General features: G+C 46.9%; 2 protein-coding genes and 1 long non-coding RNA gene across 14 annotated transcripts in view; 2 read left to right on the top strand and 1 right to left on the bottom strand.

The window, feature by feature from the left end:
- syt2a (synaptotagmin IIa) overlaps positions 1 to 5,998 on the top strand; it is a 43,102-nt gene extending 37,104 nt beyond the window's left edge. For all 6 annotated transcript variants that reach the window (XM_057041669.1, XM_057041673.1, XM_057041671.1 and 3 more), the window contains one exon: positions 455 to 5,998. In XM_057041669.1, the coding sequence (XP_056897649.1) occupies positions 455 to 670 (216 nt within the window). In that variant the 3' untranslated portion in view covers positions 671 to 5,998. The remainder of the gene's footprint in view (positions 1 to 454) is intronic.
- Positions 5,999 to 6,118: 120 nt separating this feature from the next.
- Positions 6,119 to 18,690, bottom strand: LOC130530477 (protein phosphatase 1 regulatory subunit 12B). Of its 6 annotated transcripts, none has more exons than XR_008951847.1 (12): positions 18,538 to 18,690; positions 17,189 to 17,279; positions 16,925 to 17,104; positions 16,714 to 16,822; positions 16,216 to 16,349; positions 11,198 to 11,214; positions 10,984 to 11,113; positions 10,665 to 10,769; positions 10,537 to 10,587; positions 10,368 to 10,418; positions 8,366 to 8,612; positions 6,119 to 7,050 (listed from the first exon to the last, which is right to left on the bottom strand). XR_008951847.1 is itself a non-coding variant. In XM_057041675.1 (12 exons), coding segments are annotated over exons 1-12 (1,023 nt in total). In that variant the 5' UTR covers positions 18,558 to 18,689; the 3' UTR covers positions 6,119 to 7,049. The 6 variants fall into 6 exon arrangements, 5 of the variants coding, with proteins under 5 accessions (XP_056897655.1, XP_056897656.1, XP_056897660.1 ...); XM_057041675.1 differs by lacking the exon at positions 8,366 to 8,612 and adding an exon at positions 9,700 to 9,833 and having other exon boundaries at positions 18,538 to 18,689; XM_057041676.1 differs by lacking the exon at positions 8,366 to 8,612 and adding an exon at positions 9,700 to 9,833 and having other exon boundaries at positions 16,714 to 16,819; positions 18,538 to 18,689.
- LOC130530482 (uncharacterized) lies at positions 11,627 to 13,004 on the top strand. 2 transcript variants are annotated; one of them, XR_008951849.1, is made up of 3 exons: positions 11,627 to 11,747; positions 12,062 to 12,259; positions 12,603 to 13,004. It is a non-coding gene; the product is annotated as an uncharacterized LOC130530482 (long non-coding RNA). The 2 variants fall into 2 exon arrangements; XR_008951848.1 differs by lacking the exon at positions 11,627 to 11,747 and having other exon boundaries at positions 11,987 to 12,259.
- Positions 18,691 to 18,705: the final 15 nt, after the last annotated feature.

The following is an 18,705-nucleotide window of genomic DNA, read 5'->3' as shown; positions in this document are numbered from 1 at the left end:
CCACCAGCAACCATTTGGCTTCTCTAAAGTCTCGGAGTGTTGCCACCAGCCAACCATTACCAGCCAGTTACTGCTACTGGCCAAAGCAGTGATCTAACAACTCATACCTACTGTTAAACACAGCCCCCCCGCCTGGTGTCCATCTACATCATCCATGATCATGATTAGAGACTCGGTATTTTCTGATGTGTGTCTCCTGCTCTGCTGCCGTGCTTCACTTTAAACGAGGAATATCTGGCTGCTGCGTCTGTGAGGTTCGGAGCTCATTACATTCACAGCCCCTTTCTAGCATCACGCTGGTTTACTGGATAAAATATGACTGGTATTGTCAGCCGCTCCTCCATTACCTCCATTAGATCTGGGAGGGGTGTGAACCCCGATGCAGGACTCATGCTTCCCCCCCGGTGAAGCAGACCAACCCCACCCTCTGAACTCTTTCTCTCCATCTCCACAGAAAATCCAGGCTGTAATCACAGTCCTGGATTATGACAAGATTGGCAAGAACGACGCCATCGGGAAGATCCTGGTGGGAAGCAAGGCCACGGGGGCCGGGCTGAAACACTGGTCCGACATGCTGGCCAACCCCCGCCGCCCCATCGCCCAGTGGCATCCACTGCAGCCAGAGGAGGAGGTGGACGCCGCCGTCGCAGCCATAAATGCCAAGAAGTAAACTGCCACCGGGCCGCATCGCCCCCACCCCACCCCACCCCTCACCCCCACCCACCTGCCCATGCATTAGCCATCATCTCCGCGGGGCCCACATTTGAGTGTATATTCCAAAAGAGCACCCTAACTGTACATCTGCTCCCGTCACCTCCCCTCCTCCTCCTCTTCCTCCTCCTCTTCCTCGCCCTCTGCCACCTCTCAAAGGTCCATCCATTCAACATGATGGGAAAATATAGTTTATACCAAACATCATGTTATAGGAATTCGAGTAATTGAAAAAAGAAGAAGAAGAAGAAGAAGAAAAGCGTGCCGGGATGGACAGATACTCTGTTGGTTTCCTTTAGATCTATTTTTGTATCGGGGTTGTGGTTCCATTAGAAAGCAGCGCAGATGACGGAGAACAGCAAGAGTGCAAATGTGGTGATAGAGGGGATAAAACACACACTCGCTCATCCGGTTGTCCTCACCCTCCCCTGTAGCCACACAGTTTGCGTAGAGTAGTGCTTGGTAATGAAATGCTTTATACTGCCATAAGATAGAGGAATAACACAAGCAGGTCCATTCCGTCGGTGTATCCTGCACCATGTTCCACACCTGCCAGTTGTCATGAGAAACTGTTTTCTTGGTTTAAAGTACATTCCTAGAGTCGGGTAGCACGTAGACGTAGGCACATATCCGGTTACCCACAAACACACTGCCTTGTTTCGGTTCGTTGGCCCTCCGCTCACCGTCTCAGGAACCCTGAGAGGAACGTGAAGCTCCACGCCTTTTCTTTTTCTCTAAACGGGTTGCAATCGTCAAAAGCTCCACGCCAGGAGAAACATCTAAAAGTCCTTATTTATCAGTGGAATGACATGTCGGCTAATTGGTCACGGCGGAGTTTTAGTTTTCTATAAAAGGGGTGTGTGTGTGTGTGTGTGTGTGTGTGCGCGCGCGTGTGTGTAATTTATTTAATGATTTTTGTCTGAGTGGCAAAAAAGGCTGCGTCTGTTGCACGACCGCGCAGGTACGCTAGAGACGGATTCCGATCACCACCCACGTGATATTGACGAGGCGCATCTCACTCGTTCAGAGCTACTGCCATTAGTCCCGGGCTCGCCACATGGGTCTGACTTCAGAGGGATCCCTATAACCGTCCTACAGTCATAAAGGAGACAAGCCTTCAAAGTAACAAAATAAGCAATTTTCAACTTACCAGGGACGCCTTCCAGTTGGCGGTGTTGTTCTCTTCATTTCTTCCTCCCACTCGCTCTCTCTCTCGGTTCCCTTTTGGTTACGCAGCCATGTTTTATTCCTCTTCAAACTCTTTTGGTTCTCAAGCACTTTAAATCCAAATATTATGTTTAGTCAGAAAGCAGAGCTTTAATTATTTTTGTCGGGATTAACCGCTGTATTTGTGTGTCCTCTGTGAGCCTCGCTTCTACGTTGGCGCTTCTGTGCCCCCCGGAAAACGTCCACGTGCGCGATGCAGACACGACGCACCAAACTGTTGAATTCAATTGCACTACTGGGTTTTTAATTGTGTTCTGTGCCGACGCTGGTCGCCTGCTGTAACCTCATGCAGCTCCCTGGTTTCATTTCTTGTGAATTTATCCGCGCAATAAATTGATAATGGCTATTTGTTTCAAACAAAACCAAGAAAAAGTCATGAGGTTCTCAGGCCCAGCGTATTCGATCCTCTGGAAAATCAGTGCGACCAAACGCAGCTGTTATTACGACCCTTCTTATTTCCTCGTCCCCCATAATCTTCCGTTAAAGCAGCACTCCAGAAAAGGCAACATGGAAGCAATCCAGCAAACCACCGGTGTAGTTTTTGCCTATATACATAGTTCATACACGCTGATATTGCATGTTTATACGAAATACTGTACATAAGAGCATGTTTTAGAGACCAAGCAAAAATATCTCGTGTACGTAAATGGGTGTCATTTGTCATTTTAATAACACGACGAAAGGGGGAAAAAAAGATGCACTGTATATTTTCTAAATGAAACAAATGTGTGTTTATTTTCCATGAGGGTCACTGGAGAGAATGTCATAGAAATATTAGAGTACTATTACTGATAAGAACCTTTCCACGCCTGAACTCCTAAAGCAAGTGTGTCGTCCAGTGCCGTGTGTGAGTCTGTGTAGGATGAAAACGTAGCCGCATGCTTGCTATCGAACTCCCTGTGATCCAAGTTCGGACTCCTGTTTCCTGGGTTATTTTTTGTTTGATCTTTTTCTGAATGTGTTGGTTTGTGTTGTCAGCCATGTTGTTGAGTTGCAGCACCTGTTCGAAGGCCAAACGCTTGAGTTGAGATTTTTTTTTTTTTTGTAAAATAGATGCTAAAGATCTGTGATGTTGGGGCCAGAAGAGGCTCTCCGAGTTTTTTCATGGTGCGTTTTTCTGTTGGTCTGAAAGCAAACGGAACCATGCTGCAGTTAAATGTGCCACTACGGACCAGAACAAAGTCTCTCGGATCAAATCTTTGTATAAAATGCATCTTAAGGGGCCAAAACCATAACTGATCCCATTCCACCAAACGCAGATGACTTGGAATCTCTTCTTCTCTCTTTTCTTCAGTGAGGAGTTCTTTCTTTGTTTCTTTTTTCCTCCTCTGGTGTTAAATACGCCCTGAAACCCGTCACGGCTGTGTCTCTTCTGCTGTCTTTATTATAAAATACGTGTTGTGTATAAGATAAAAATGAATACCATAAAGACTAAAGCCATAAAACTCAAGCACTAACTCTTTAGAGCTCAGCTGAGTAGTTTCTGAAGAAAAAGTAAAAGAATCAAAAAAAACCCCAACAACTTCATATATATATATATATAAATATATATGTTGACATATATATGACACGTGTTCATCCATTTCCTTTGGCCAGTGTATCTCTTTGACATTCCGTCCGCAGGTGTTTGTTTGTCCAGAGGGCAGATTCCATGTTCCTGTGCACATGCGCGTGGAGGGCAGGAGTGAGTGTGTGTGTGTGTTTTTCTACTTTCAGAGCTGTCGATGTCCTTCTCCTTTAGAGGTAGCTGTTTTAACAGTGTTATGATCCGTAGTGTCTTTGCCTTGTTTTCATAGTATCAATAATACAGTCCATTACACCAGAATAGATTCAATAATACTGATAAAATTATATCTCTATATATAAATGTGTGTGTTAGTGTGTTCTACTCTTGGGCTGAGTGCAATTCATGAACCAAACTGGATCACTCCTCAGTCTTCTCTTCCAGTTGGATCTACTGAGGCTACTTGATGAATGGTGGGATAACGCTGCTGCTTTAACCTCCCGTTGTTTCAGCGGGGTGATAAAGTTAGAGATGTAACAACATGACCTGTTATGAAGGCACGCGTTGGTAAGTTTCTGGCCTGAATTCCTCCCATAGAACTATGCAGTTAGGATTCGTTTCATTTTATTTTGTTTTTACAAACGTGGTGAAATTTGTACAAACACTGGAGCCTAGCTTAGTTTAGCTTAGCTTAGCATAAGGGCAACTTGAAATTTTTCCCTTTGAAGCGAGCAAATGTGGCCAACATCCCTGACAATCATCATCCCTGAACAGATGCTAAGCTGATTAGAAGGACTTGAATATTACATTTGATAATTCTGCTGAAGCCTTCTGTGGCAGCAGCCGCGATGCTAACAAATTGATAGCTGCCGTGCGTTTCAGCGATATATTGACCTTCAGAGGTCACAGTGGAGATGCGGTATTTGTGCTAAGCTAAGCTGCTCTGCTCTCAGAGTTCTGTTTCATCTCTCCGCCCGAGAGGTGAACAGCCAACATTCCCAAATTCTGCTGAATGTTTCTTTGAAGCACACTTCAAACTGCCATCTTCCCGCCCCGACCCCTGTGCGTGTGTGTGTGTGTGTGTGAGGAAGAGTGTGCGTGTGTGTGCTGTGTGACGCAATGCAACATTACACGTATTCACTGTCAGATTATCGCGACAGACTGTGACAAAACGACGCACTGACAAGAATCGGAACACGAGACTTGGGTGCACGTCATATAAAACTGCCACTTCCTGTTTCCAGCCACCCGCGTTCGTCAGCTCCGTCTGAATCTGCGCCGCCGAAATAATTATCTGCCGCCCAGATACAAACGGGGCCCATCAGGCGAGCGGACTGACGTGGATACAGGTAAATTATAGCACATCTGAGAGATTCATTTCTGTTATTGCTTTGGTCACCATAGTCACATGACCACCAAAGTTCTATGGGAGATTACAGGGTGTCCTGTGTGTGTGTGTGTTAGCGTGTTGGGATTATTTCCATGTTTCATGCTTCGAAAAGAGCAGCACATAGGAATAGAATCGTAAAGTACAGGTCTGCATGCACGGACGCATTACTCATTCCTAAACGTACATCTGTGTGTTCACTATCTCAGTTAGGGATTCTTATAATCTGTCGGTAGCTGTGTCGATGTGTAGGAACTTTATGCACAATTGCCGCCCAAGCGGCCGTGGTTTCAGTTGTGCAGAGACAGTTTTCAGCCCTGCTCGTTTTCTGCAACAATCTCGAGGATCTAAATGGGAAACCGCACGGATTCAAGGACGTTTTCACCCTGTCAGATGTTGGGAGACCTGCGGCCATGTTGTCTCGTCTCCTCTCTCCCTCTCTCTGCTCCTTCTTTCTGTTCCGGTGCAGAAGTGTAACCACTGCCTCCGTCCCTTTTGCCCTTTATTTTGGTGGACTTGTGGAACTGGATCCTGGCCTGAATTTCCAGACCCACATTTGTTTTGGGTTTGTGTCTCCGTCCTGTTTATGTGTAACCAGCTGTAACATCTTTAAGCTGAATTAGAAGCAGGCTTCTCCACCGAATCTGCTTTCGCAGAGCTTAAAAAAAACAAAAAACAACAACAGACGGCCTTCATGTTTACAACATGGACACTCTGTATACTGCCAAACATGCAGGAGCCCCCCCCCCCCACCACCAACACCCCAAACACCCGATTCGAGCGCCCAAAGTCCTCCACCGCTCACCGCTGACGTGCTCTCCAGACTGCTTTTTTCTCCGCCACCCCACCTTTTTCTCTTCTCCATCTTTGAAAGCATCGGGAGGACAGTCGGACGGCGTCCTCCAGCTGTGTTACTTCGTGTCTAGTGTCGTGGTGCGCGTGTTCATGTCAGTACTTGTGCCTACTGTGGATCGCATGCTTTAGCCCTTGACTGGACACAAACGTTGCTCACAAACTCTTCTTGACCCTCATGTGGACAAACGTTGGGGATCCATATAAAGTTATCAAGGGAACCAAATAACTTACTACAAATTTATCATATGTGTTGCCAGTTCTGTAAAAAAAAAACCAAGAAAAACAAATAGGAAATAAAGGCCTTTTAACTACCATGACTTGTTTGTGTTCATCTGTAGTGTCCTCAGCTCTCATATGCCTGCTAAATACAGCTGCAGCATCGGTGTCATCGCTGTGAATTGATGTTTCTTGTGATGGCACGGTCAACACAGCAGTCAGAGTTCTTTAGGTCACCTTTAATAAGAGTGTCAATAACAGCAAATATTGGTTGCTATGGAAAAAAAGTTATTCAATACTGTGGGCAGTACATTATCAGTAAATATCTCTAACAGTGTGCTGATCAGGGCTCTGGAGGCCAATAATCTGTATGTTTGTCTGCACTAACACGGAAAAACCATATACAGGCCGAATGAAGCAAATAAATATATAAATATACCTCTGTTTCAGTATAACACAGAACGCTTTCTTTCACACACACTCAGACTTCGGGGGCTCTAAAGTGAGCAAGAATATAGAAAAAAGTGCTGCTGAGGGCCCGGTCGCTAGAACACGATGGCGGAGAGAGAAAGGATCTGCGCTGTCGTGTCTATACGAAGTGCTCGCAGTGTTTTATCGGCTTCGACAGTGGGCCAAGTCACGTGACACACACACAAAAAAGTTCCCACCAATGGCAAAACATGCATCTTACAAACCGGCTGATACATTTTTGCAGCTGCGCCGGTTGGTTTTTGTTCACTCTCGTGCTGGTTTTGACAGAATAAGACAGAATTCACCGCAACAACATGATTAAATAGGAAAAGGCAACAGTGTACAACAGAACCGGGTTGTTTTTATAATATTAACAATATTAATGCTGTCTGGCTTTTGTTTACTGTGTTAACTGGTCCCTATTGGCAATAGTGTGGGTTTGGATTATTTAACAGTATTATTACTAATCAGGCTAGTGGGGTTATTTCTTAAAATGTCTCCTGCCAATAAGCCAGAGCGGTGTGACGGCTCGGGCCTCGGCGGAGGATCGATCAGCTGGAACCGTGGCTGCAGAAACCCATCAGGGGTCAGTTCATTTGGAAAGTTTGCTGATGACTCGGATGAGAGCGCCGTTCTCGTCCTTTAGCCGCTGGTTGTCGGACTTGAGCTCTGTCAGAATCTGGGAGAGCGGAAGGAAACAGAGGATGTTAAACCAGGCAGTTTTATCATCCACCCCTGGGTTTTGTCACACAAACAAAGACTGTTTATGGTGTGAAAACAGCGATGCAAAGCTGGAACGCTGCAGCGACGCACCCGGACCGGTACTTTACCACATGCATTGCAGCACTCCATCATGCAGGACGCGAGGAGGACGTGGTGAAAGTCAGAGAGAGAAACTCGCAGATCAATCTCAAATCTGGGTCATGCGTCTCTCGAGAAGCTGGGACTAAAAATAACACTCGACTGAAGTATTTCCTCTCCAGAGGGGACAAACAATAATCCGCTGCAAGCTGCGACATACAGTATTTACAAAAAATGACGAATGAGCAGAATCACCGAGCATCGATATCTTCATAATCAGTGTCACAATCTAGAGTTTCCTTGTTTGGGTTTCCTGTTTGGCTCTTCTTTCTCCTGTCTTCAGTAAATTTCAACGTAATTAGACAAAGTTACAAAACGACTTCTCAGAACAGCAGGCAGGAAGATGCTAGCTAGCGCGCTAATCCGTAGGTTGGGGACCACAGACGATGCACCAAAACTGGTGAGTCAAACTCGTGTGTCTGGACGAGAACCTTGAACCCGACGACTGCAGAAGGCAGCATCGGTCATTGAATGTTTTAGCTAATGTGCATTTCTGACATCTTAGCGAGGACCCCCTGTTCATGCAGGAGAGACGTGCCGATTACCTGCTTCTTCTGAGGCAGTAATGCCGAGCTCATGCCAGCTGCACTGCAGACTATTTAATGCTTCCTAACCACTTTAGTTTCCACAGCAGAGTCCAGTATGAGGCAGGTGTTCATCCTTTTACCTTTTAGCAACCAAATAAGCTGAAACATACCGTTTTCCTCCGAGTCACTTCAGGGTTTGTTGAAAGAAATCACACGCAGAAACAAATCCTGAAGCTTTTTCTTGCTTCGGGACTTGCTCGTTTTAGAGGCTAATGATCTCCGACTTCTCATTTCCTTTGGAAAGCTGTTTTCTTTTGGGAACTCTGATTCATTAATTACCCTGCGCTTAACTCAGGAGGACCAAGGCAAGATTTCATTTTACAAAATCACAGAGGGCTGTAAATGTGTCTAAATGTGCCAAAAAGTCGGAGCAGGTTCCATTTAAAACCCCCGCGCGACTCTAATGTGACAGGAAAAACCCAATTTTTAAGAGGATTATGGGAAAATCTTTAGAGGGAAGGGTCAGCGAGGTCGCCGTCAGAAGGCCATGCAGGCTGTGGTGTAAGAGGGTGAGACTCCATGCAACGGGGAAGGTGAAAGACCTGCCTGACGGGAACACAGCAGAGGGCGAGGGGGCTGCGGAGGCACCGGGAGGACAGAGGAGTGTGAAGGGAAGCGGAAGGGAGAGAGAGAGAAAGGAGGAGATGACGTCAGAGGATCAGAGGTCCTCTGTCTCCGGCATGGAGGCCGACTCAGTGAGGTGGGCGAGGACGCGCAGCATGGCTCTATTCTCAGCCAGGAGACGCTCGTTCACCCCTCGCAAGCTCTGGACCTGAGCCAGAACAGGGAGAGCCTGCACAGAGGAAGAGAGAGCTGCGGAGAGGGGGGCCGACAGACGGAGCGTGCAGGGGTGGGGGGGTGGGGGGGCGGTGTGCACACAGGAAGACTCACACAGGAAAATATCAGCATCAGCAGTGAAATACATAAAACACGACTAAATGCTGCATATTAATCATTTTCATTCTTCACCAATCTGTCGTTTGATCAATACTTTTGATCCATCACAACCAGCTCAAGCGGGTCCTGATCTACTGGCCACGCCTGCCGATTTTCAAAGGGCTTGATGTTGAAATCAACGTCCACACAGAAAAAGCTCACTGCAGAGGAACCACGTCCAACAAAGAAAAGAGAAATGATTAATTTCCTGCTTCTCTGGGCCCGAGTGTTTGTGGTGAACCTCAGGGTGGTTTAACTGAAATGGCTGCGGTCTGACACGGTTCCTGAAGGTGAACCGCAGAACAAACACACACACACACACACACACACACACCACACACACACACACACACACACACACACACACACACACACACACACACACACACACACACACACACACACAGAGCACATGTTGGCTTTCAGACTGTCCAAACACAAGCTTCTGGATGTGCCTCCAGCTGTTTCCTACAACACCAGAACATGTCGTTTGAAATGGATCTAAGCTGAAAGTGGATTAAACAGCCTCGGTTCTCATGTCGGAGAGGGAAGAGAACAGCGTCATTAGGCGATGATGCAAAACAACCAAATTCTTTACCGGATTAACTGGATTTGTAGCTCTGATAATGACACAAACGACGACTCCCACAATCAGTCACATGTTCTACTGATGGCTGTGATAAATAAGGTGGCAGGTGTTACTCTGAGAGGACGGTTCAGCATCCGCAGACCTAAAGGTGCTCCGAGTCTGTCAGGAAGGCTGACGCTGGCTCCTGTGTGTGATCAGGTGACTCGGTGAGTGTGAAGTGAGTGCGCCTGTGCTGCTGCAGCCTTGAAACCGACTGTGAGGTCCACACGTGTGAACATGCCTGAATCTCTGCTCAGATTCACGTGAGGTGGCGGGCAGGTGTCAATCACTCATCCGAGCCGTGGCGACCACTCACCATCCCCCCTGCCCCCGAGGCAGCCTGCTCTCAGGGCTGGTACCCACAGCGGAATCGCAGTGGGGGGTCCTGCTGATGGAACCACGACAGTAAAGACCTGAGCTCCAGCGTCCAATAATGAATGTCCTAGTAAACTTGCAAGAAACAAGATTGTATTCTTTCCCCTCCTGTTTTCACCTGGATTGAAACGCGCATAAAGCAGCGAGTCGGGAACTAAATTCTCTGTCTAATTTATGACAGGCCTCCTCCTTTCAGACCCCCAGATGTCTCTGCTGCTGAGCAGAAAACGCACAGGGTGCAGGAATGCCTCACAAAAGCAGGTCTTTTTGGTGTTGGATGGAGTTTGGTATTCGGTAGGAACTAGGTCAGAGTGTTCACCCCAACAGTGGGAGAAATGGAGCAGGAGAGCAGCGGCACAGGCTCCTCCCCCTCCTCAGCCTGGCAGGAAGTGGCCCTGCACAACACTGGGGCTAATGAGCCTGCAGCATTAACCTTCGCTCCTTGATTCCAAACCCACCTGGCCAGCCTCCGCCCTGGAGAGCGCTACATGTGTGCGTTTTGTTCTGTGAAAACACTTTAGGTCTGCTTGATTTAGCACGGGTGACAGAGGCTTGGCTGGTACAGAACAAGCCCCGTTATTCTGTCAGACCAGTAAAACGCGCACTAACCTTTAACTCCTCCTCCATGTTTGACACTCTTTTCTCAAGAGCTTGCTTTTCCTGAAATTTACAGGAGAAAATAAAGAAACATAAATCCTGCAGCCGGCAGTCAACAGCAGCTCTAATGGGAAGATGGCCGAGACAAGATGTTAAATGTTGGAATAATAGAGAGCCTCACCCTCCTCTCTGAGTCCAGCACCGAAGATCTCTCCGATATGCGGTCGTGCCTCTGGAGGTTAGAAGGAGGCTGTTATTGTAATAGGTCCCCGCTGAAAGGACCGTTTTATATGACTTCCTTCCTTCTACCTGAGTTACTCTCTCCAGCTGGGAACGGATCTTGTCCAGTTCCTTTTTGCTGTCCTGCAACCTGGACTTGAGCCTCTCGTTCTCGTGCAGGGCTTCTGCATACATCTGAAAGTCAACAGAGGTTTGTTTAGATGTTCTTAAGATAAGTTATTACTAATAATAACTTTAATAAATCATATATTCCACTCTTCTCTCTGCATTAGATGGTTTCTGCTGCTACAAACATTTTCTTTCCCACACAAATGTCAAACAAAAAAGGTGATAAATTCTAACTGGGCCTTTGCTGTCAATGCTGCGGCCATCTTTGCGTCCCAACTACCTTCTTGTAGTCTTTGGTGGAGGCGTCTTGCTCTTGCCTGTTGGCAGAAGCCAGCCTCGTCTCTCTCCGTGTGTAGGAGCCGGTGCGTCCCACCGGCCTGTCTGCCGCGCTGTCCCCGCTGGACTCGTATCTGAGTGGGACACAGTGCATGCTGCGTCCAGAGGTGTGCTTTCAGGAAAACATGAGTAATGCAAACACAATGCTGAATTCTTACCTCGACAGCCGGTCATGCTGAAAAACAAAGAGTAAAAGCACGTCAGTTGGATCACTCAGCACCATGGCAACGCGGCTGCGTGGAAGACATTGTTCTGTTGTAGTTGGATCCAGATTGATTTACGCAATAAGGACAAACAGGCTCGAGACAACAGAGAACAAAACCCTCAAAGTGGATTTTCACGGCCTGTTTGGGGGGCCACAGGTCCCGGGGGAGGGGTGCATGCAAAGTGGAGATATAATTCATGCCAACAGTGCATTGACAGGGTTCAGACAGGTCAAAAACCTCCCGAGTGAGCTCACTTAATCTTTTTAGAGCAGACGGCTGCCACGCAAACGTCTGCAGAGCGAGGATGACATCATGACATCAGGAGCCATAAGTATCTTCTGTGTGACAGCTCTGACCTCAGACAGCAGACTGATAGCAGAATATCCTGGCAGGACTCGGCTGTGGCGGCTCCAGCGCTCGCTTGCCAAGTTGCCTGACTTTGTTTTCCATTTCTTCAAGAATCTGGGGATTGTGCTACAATCAGAGGAGTGTCTCTACTTCAGTCCTTGAGTTTTGCTGCCTCTATGCTGTTTATGTTCTGAACACGTACAATTGTCAGGTTGTTGGTGTTTCTTCAGCGTTCTGTTACTTCTAACTTTCCCTCTTCTGCTTTTGTGAGTTTAGATGATCATTCATTTATTTATTTATTTATTTATTTATCCATGCAGCAGCATCAGCTATTTGTTCATTTTTCCATGATCTTCAAACCCAGACACACATCTAAGATAGTTCTGACTTTACTTTAGGTTGGACCTGGTCTCTCCTGGCTCCTCCCTCACCTGACTAATGTCTCTCACCTGTGTCTGATTGACACAGGTGCCCCGTTTCCTTCTCTCTCCGATGGTTACTTTCAAAAGTTCTAGTTGTTGTCCCTCGTGTTCTTGTTTCCTGGTGTTCTGGAGCCTTCTGAGCAACCAGTGCTTGTGCTGTGGAGCTGCGCTGGAGAGTCGGCTCCTCTTCACGGCAACAATCATGCGACGGATTATTGTTTCAACAGAATATCTTTACATTCAGGTGAGTTTCTGTTTTATTAAATGAATCCTTTGTTTCTGCAAAAGGGCAACACTGAGCTGACAGGCTGGTTGCCTGGTGGCACCCTGGATGTTGTCCTGCTCCAGACTTGCATTTTTAAGAGACAATAAGAGCCAAACCCTTCAGTTTCAGAATGCTTTGTCATGCACAGCTTGTTTGTTAGGACAGGATGCAGATGCAGGCAGCCTGAGCTTTAAATAGAGAGAAAACCTAAAAAAGAACCGAGCGTGCGTTTGGCCATTCAGGGAATATTTCATGTGCGCGTCACAGGAGTGTTTACATAATGAATCCAGCACTCTGTCCTTATGTGGTCATGTGCTTCCAGCAGAGCCATCCAGGAAAGAACAGACCTTCACGACCTCTCGTGTGAACGGGCCAAGGATGGAGCCGAGAGGAGCTTTCCCAGCTCAATGATGAGATTCCCCCATAAACGTAACGATTCGTTTCCATTAATTCCCGCAGTAGGACATTAGATTCGCTGAGAAAGCATCAGCACAGATGGAAGAAACCAGGAGGAGACCAGCAGGCTGTCATACTGACTGGAACAGGCTGCAAATGGTCGCATGCTTGGATGGCCGAGAGTGTTTAGAGCTGCCTCCAGTTTCACAGGTCGACGTAAACAGCAACTCCCTGACACACGAGAAGTAAATCCAAGATGAAGACGTCTCTCTCAGTGAAAACGGAAAACCTTTTGGATTTTTTATTTTTTTTTATTTTTTTTTATTTTTTTTACTAAAATGCTGATGGCAGAGGTTTTCCTTTGATAGTTGGAGGTTAATTCATTCAATTCATACAGTTAATTTGGACCTGGTGCAGGCGTCAAAGACCTGTTACTGTCAGAAGAATAAAAGCTTGCCAGGACTCAAAGTATGAATGCACCTCAAGTAAAAGATCTTTAAGCAGCTATTTTCTCATAATCCTCAGACATCGTCACGACAAAAACGCCAAATACTCTGGTAACCTATAAACAGAGCAGAGTGAGCTCATTCAGCAGAACAGTTTATAGTTTCGGACGGACAGGTGAGGCTTCCCGTCAGAGGTGCTGTAAATGAATATTTCTGCCTCTCCGTCCCTTTAAATGTAGCTGTCGCAGGGAGGACAACACACTCGGCTGCACTGACGTAAACACAACGGTCCAGCAACACCCATGTGAATAAGCCACTTAGATGGAAAAAAGAACCAGCTGAAAGCAGGAAATTACAGAACGCTTGTCCCGAAGCTTTTCCCAGAAGAGTCCGTTTCATACAAGAAAATCCCGTTATAATAATAAAATATCTGTCGTTTGCTGCTGCTCATGGCTGGCGGTCACATTTATGGGTAACATTCAGGGATTTTCTTGGTCTTTTCTCTGTTTTTTTTGTAATTCTTTGAGATATAAAGTAACTAAGTATTCAGTCTATGAAGATTTGTGCATGAAATTCTCTGTCAGCTGTATTAAGATGATTCTACTTGCACCAAACACACAGAAATCTGAGGTTACATCCCGATAGATGTAAGAAATGGAAGCTGCGGGTCTTACTCTGTAGTTTTTTTCTGTGGTGGACGGCGAGGACGGCGGCGAGTCTGCTGTCACTGACCTCCTGGTCCGAGTCAGGTCCTTGGTGCGGGGGTAGTAGGATGACATCTCCCTCCTCTACCCTGGACTGGCAGCTAAACTTCTACTCTGACATTCACCGAGACCACCAGCAGATGAACGGCTGCACTGATCCCCTCAAGCAAGAGTGACGCGGATGCTCATGGCCGTGAACTCAGGGAATCCTCGGCAACAACAGGTGTGTGTAACGTGTGCCTGTGTGTGTGTGTGTGTGTGTGTGTGTGTGTGTGTTCCAGTCCAGCTTCTCACACTCAGAAGCTGGAGAGCGCTGCGACTGGAAGGATTTCAGATGTGCAGTCACGCCTACTCAGAAGAGAGACTAAAGTGTGACAAAAAGGAAAATAAGTGAGAGAAGGTTATTTCAGAGGTGGAGGGGACGAGTGTCCATCGATGGTCTCCTCGGCGTCCACTTGACCAAAGAGAAAACATCTGAGAAGGAAGCAGCCGAAAGTTTGTTCCCAGTTCTGCTTTTTCCTAATGTGTTCCAAAGTTGCTCTCTCTCGCTCTCCCTCCCCCCTCCCGCCCCTTCTCCCCTTTTCCTTTCAATGCCTGGTTGCCCTCCCAAGCCCCCACCGCCTCTGCCCCCCTCTCTATCCCCTCCACAGCTTTGGCTGCCAGCCAGAGGCTCTGCTGCGGCACAACTCGGCTCTGGGGGCTAAAATTGTCCATCGATGTACCCGAGGATAACAGGAGGTGGAGCCGGGAGTCAAGGGGGGGGTGCTGGAGCATGTCTTGTTCTCAAAGGTCAACCCTAAGCATTATCTGAGGAGTCATCAGAAAATGGAAAGTGTCAAGTCCGTCTGCACAGCATGATGCCACCAGTGGAAATATCACACTGGGGAATAAAACACTGCAGCCTTTTATTTATAATTCATAAGTTCGTTTAGTATGCACAAACTCGGTTCCGCAACAATTATGATTTCACCCTCCAGTTTGGGAGGTGATCTGCTGTAAACCTCTGCTAAAGCTGATTTTTGAGTTTCTCATGGAGTTTCCTGTCTCTAAAACTGATTCAAGCAGCCAGTTCAAACTCCCTGACCATAAGGACACTGAAGGAATTTCCTTCAATAAAAGGTGGGCCTATTTCTCTACTCCAGCCCACCAGCAGAGGGCAGTCAAGACTCCTTCCATCCATTCCACTAGAACCAGACCCAGATTGAAGGTTGTCATTAGAACACAGACTCAGAACTGGTTCAACATTTGGACATTGTCAATAATTTAATAAATGAACTCGGATTAGCTTAGCATAGCCTCCTGTCTCTGACTTGCACGATCTCTTCAAGCCCCTTTTCTGATCTCTGCACAGCCTTTAAAGTGAAGACGCCTCCTGTGGCAGAAGTCTCATCTGACGTTCCCTACACCTGTCTCGCTTTCATGCAGGAAACTCTGCTCGGCTCATCACGCGGTCACCCAAAGGTCGACTTTGGGCAGGCCCGGCTCACACGGGCCGCCTGGCGTGATTAGCGCAGACAGATATAGTCCTCTCGGTAAAGTTGAGAGACTCTCATGTTACTCAGTAATCTCTGTTACACAGATTCCAGCAGTGACACAGCTGAATGTCTGGGCAACTTTCACTCTTTTAGACGTCCTTCTCTCCTTCCTAAATACCTCGTAGACCTCTGCCTTTCGTCCGCGATGCTTACTTTATCTAACATTTGAATTAATTGAACTACTTTCAGATTGTATGTGGTAGGAGAGTGGGATTCACAGGTGGAGGGATCACAGTAGTGGTTGCAGAGAGGGAATTCAGTCGCTCTGAATCCAAGGTTAAGATGAAGCCAAAGCTTCTCACTTTTGCCCAATATGGTATGGAATGCTGAGACACCTCAGCCATGTGATGGGAAGAAGCAAAGCAACTTGGAGGGAGACAGATGGAGGGGTAAGGCCTCCTGGACTCATCTAAATGTGAGACATTAAGCAGCACTTTCTCTTAAAAGAATCTCGCGCTTCTAGATTCAGGTTGCAGCACAACTTCAAATGTTGCATCAGCATTTAGAGCCCGGCTGCCTTTGAACTAAACATAGCCTCTGGGTAAAGAGGAAGTGAATCTGAGACAATGGTGCTCATGAATATCGGAAAATAAAGGTATTGCAGCATAGGTGTGGAGTATTTAATACAAGTGCGATTTTAGTTTGTTAATTCACAGAGGTGTTCATTCAGAAGAAAAGTTAACTTAGAAAGAAAGGATGGCAACACATTAGAATAGAACTTTATATCAAGTGCCCAGTTCTCCACGGTGGCGCCTAATAAAGGTACTTTGGCGCCACCTAGTGGCGACAGGAGAGGACAACAATCACACGTCAGTGACGGCTCCCTTCAGAGATTTTCCCACATGCAGGCCTACCTCTGCGGGCGAGCTGTCTGACTCTTGGATGTTACAAAGGTGCTGCCCCCCCTTGTGGTGCTTTGCATCACAGGTCAAAGATGCTGTGCCTCCAACCGGATTTGCATTTTCATCGTTCCACCACCTCCAGCCAACTGCACGAAAAGCGTTGCATTATTGAAAATGGCAAAAAATGAGCAACGATGCAGATTACGAGGCTTGCATGTCACGCAAGAGGAAAGGCACGGCAAAGAAAATGAACTTTATTCCATTTGTGGAATGAAACAGGGAGAGGCACTGTTTCATTTGCAAACACAGAATAGCTTAAAACTCAAACATTCACAAGGAAAATAATTGAGCAGAGGCAAGAATGCGACCCGTGTGAGTCCTGCAAACTTTATAATGTTAAGAGGAAAATTGTGAAGCAGAGAACAGAGCCAGTCTTGTTGGAGCATGTTTGCATTGGCTATTTTGTTTTACAGCTTTGAAGAAAAAGTAGTTCTTTGTTACTTTTCTGACCTGTGTAAGAGTTATTGCAGCGTGGAAGACCAGTGGCTCCAGATGAATATGGAAGAGTTGGCACTGGAGACTCTGGGAGGGCCTCTAACACAGGTTCAATATCCTCCTGCTGTGTTAAAAAACAGAATTTACAGATGAATCACAGCTATTTTCCCACTGTTTGTGTCGAGAGGAGACAGAACCGGTCCCTGCATTCATCTTCCTCACTCACTTCATCCGTTTGTCTCCAGTTGGAGACCGTCTCTGTTGCCTCCTCCTCTGTTATTTCCACTCCTCCATCATGTGTAGCTCGGTTCCTCAGATAGAACCAGTCATCCAGAGTCTCTCCATCCTTCCTCTGCCTGTCTTGGCTGCTCCTCTGAGCCTCCTTCAGATCAGTCAAAGTCACCCCCTGCAGGACATTCAGATGGCAGCTCCTTGACATTCAACCACCATCCAATAAAAACAAACATGGATGATTTCTCCTCTTCTTTACCTGCGTCGACCTGCGTGTCTGGCGCGCGAGGCGAGACTTTGCCTTCCTCTGAGACTCGGCTTCTTCGTCCCTGACTGGGGCCAGATACGACCTGTTAAAAACAACAGTGGGCGGGAGGACCACACCAGGGGGATATTTGGACTTTATAAGAGTAATATTGTGTACATTATCCTTGGTTTAATAATTACAATTATGTTTATGATAAACACACCATCTGGGTAACTCAAGAGGAGTGAAAGTGTATCCCTAATTCAGAGGTGAATGATTGTTTGGTGGGAAAATTGTCACTGGAGCAGTCCTGTCTCAAGGTCCCTCTAGATTTATAGCAAATGCAAACTGGGAAATCGGAGCTGAACGAAATGGGAACATTTTATTGGGAACATCTGTGCTGAGTATGATTAGTCCCCAAGTAATGATGGGATTTACAGCGCTACCCAGAGAACAGCAGAAGGACCCTCTTGGGGGCTCTTCCCGGAATGACGAGCGACTGCTGGTTAAGCAGGCAAACGTGCTCGTTAAGCAAGCACTTTGTAATATGTGTAGAAATGACCAGAAAACAGAGGAAACTGGTGCAAAACATTACAGAGCAAAGAGAAACGGTGAAAGCGAGGTGGGGACTATTGTGTGTCCATTCTAGGCTACCGTAGAAAGAGCCACTAGAAGAGCTTCTAGCTTAGGGTTTACCCATGGAGCCCTGCTGTCTCCTCTCAGCTTTTATTGGTATTGATCTCTCCGTCAGGTCACCCTGGCTTCTGAAAGTCAATGGGCAGATCAGTCTCACAGCAAACTGCTTATTCACAGCATATTCCCAGTCATCCCAGGCCGGAAGTAGAGTGACACAGTAAAATGAAGAAAGCAGTCTCCAGATTTAGCCACCATCGCAAACATCTGCAGCCGTTCAAAGCAAATGTTCCTCTTGAGACACACAATCAGACGGATTAATAATTAACAAACCAAATTAGCTGCTCGAGATAATATCCTTAAGCTAATAATTAGCAAAGTATATAGAACGCTTGGTGGGTGGATCAAAGAGCAGAGTTTATTTTTAATCATCCTGAGATTCACTGAGGTTTAGAGAGGCCTCCAGGACCCAGAGAGGGGCTGCACCAACACGCCTTCTTGGGCATTCCCTTGGTCCCCCAGCATCCAAAAATCATGTTTACGTAATTTCCCGACAGCTTTTAATGAGTTTAATGAGTTGAGTTTGGATGCGGTCCCGTTGGCTGCCCGCTGGTCCTCAGGGATGGTCAAATTCAAGACTGCACAACGTGACCAAACGTGTTTCCTCTTCATCTTAAAGAAAAAGGACACAAACACAGCTTGACTCACGTTCATTCTCTTTTACTCACCTGGAAGCTAAAGCCTGCATGGTTCCTGTGGAGGATGCGGAGACGCTGCAGCAGCGACGAGGGGCTGCACAGGATGAGTTTGTTGGAGGGAGAGAGGAAAGAGAGAGAGAGAGAGAGAGAGAATCGGAGATAGAGCAGGACAGAGGAGGGAGGCACACTTCCTGTCCA

This window comes from Takifugu flavidus, chromosome 8, assembly GCF_003711565.1.
Source record: "Takifugu flavidus isolate HTHZ2018 chromosome 8, ASM371156v2, whole genome shotgun sequence".
NCBI lineage: Eukaryota > Metazoa > Chordata > Actinopteri > Tetraodontiformes > Tetraodontidae > Takifugu > Takifugu flavidus.
This window is presented reverse-complemented; position numbering and strand designations above follow the sequence as displayed.

Bases quoted from the DNA above. Each gene is read 5' to 3' on its own strand.
- LOC130530477 (XM_057041675.1), bottom strand. From the start codon at position 18,557: ATGCAGGCTTTAGCTTCCAG. The intron at 10,770-10,983 runs GTAGTTGGGACG...GTTGACTTTCAG, and splicing joins CCACCAAAGACTACAAGAAG to ATGTATGCAGAAGCCCTGCA. The intron at 10,419-10,536 runs GTGAGGCTCTCT...TGTAAATTTCAG, and splicing joins TGCTGGACTCAGAGAGGAGG to GAAAAGCAAGCTCTTGAGAA.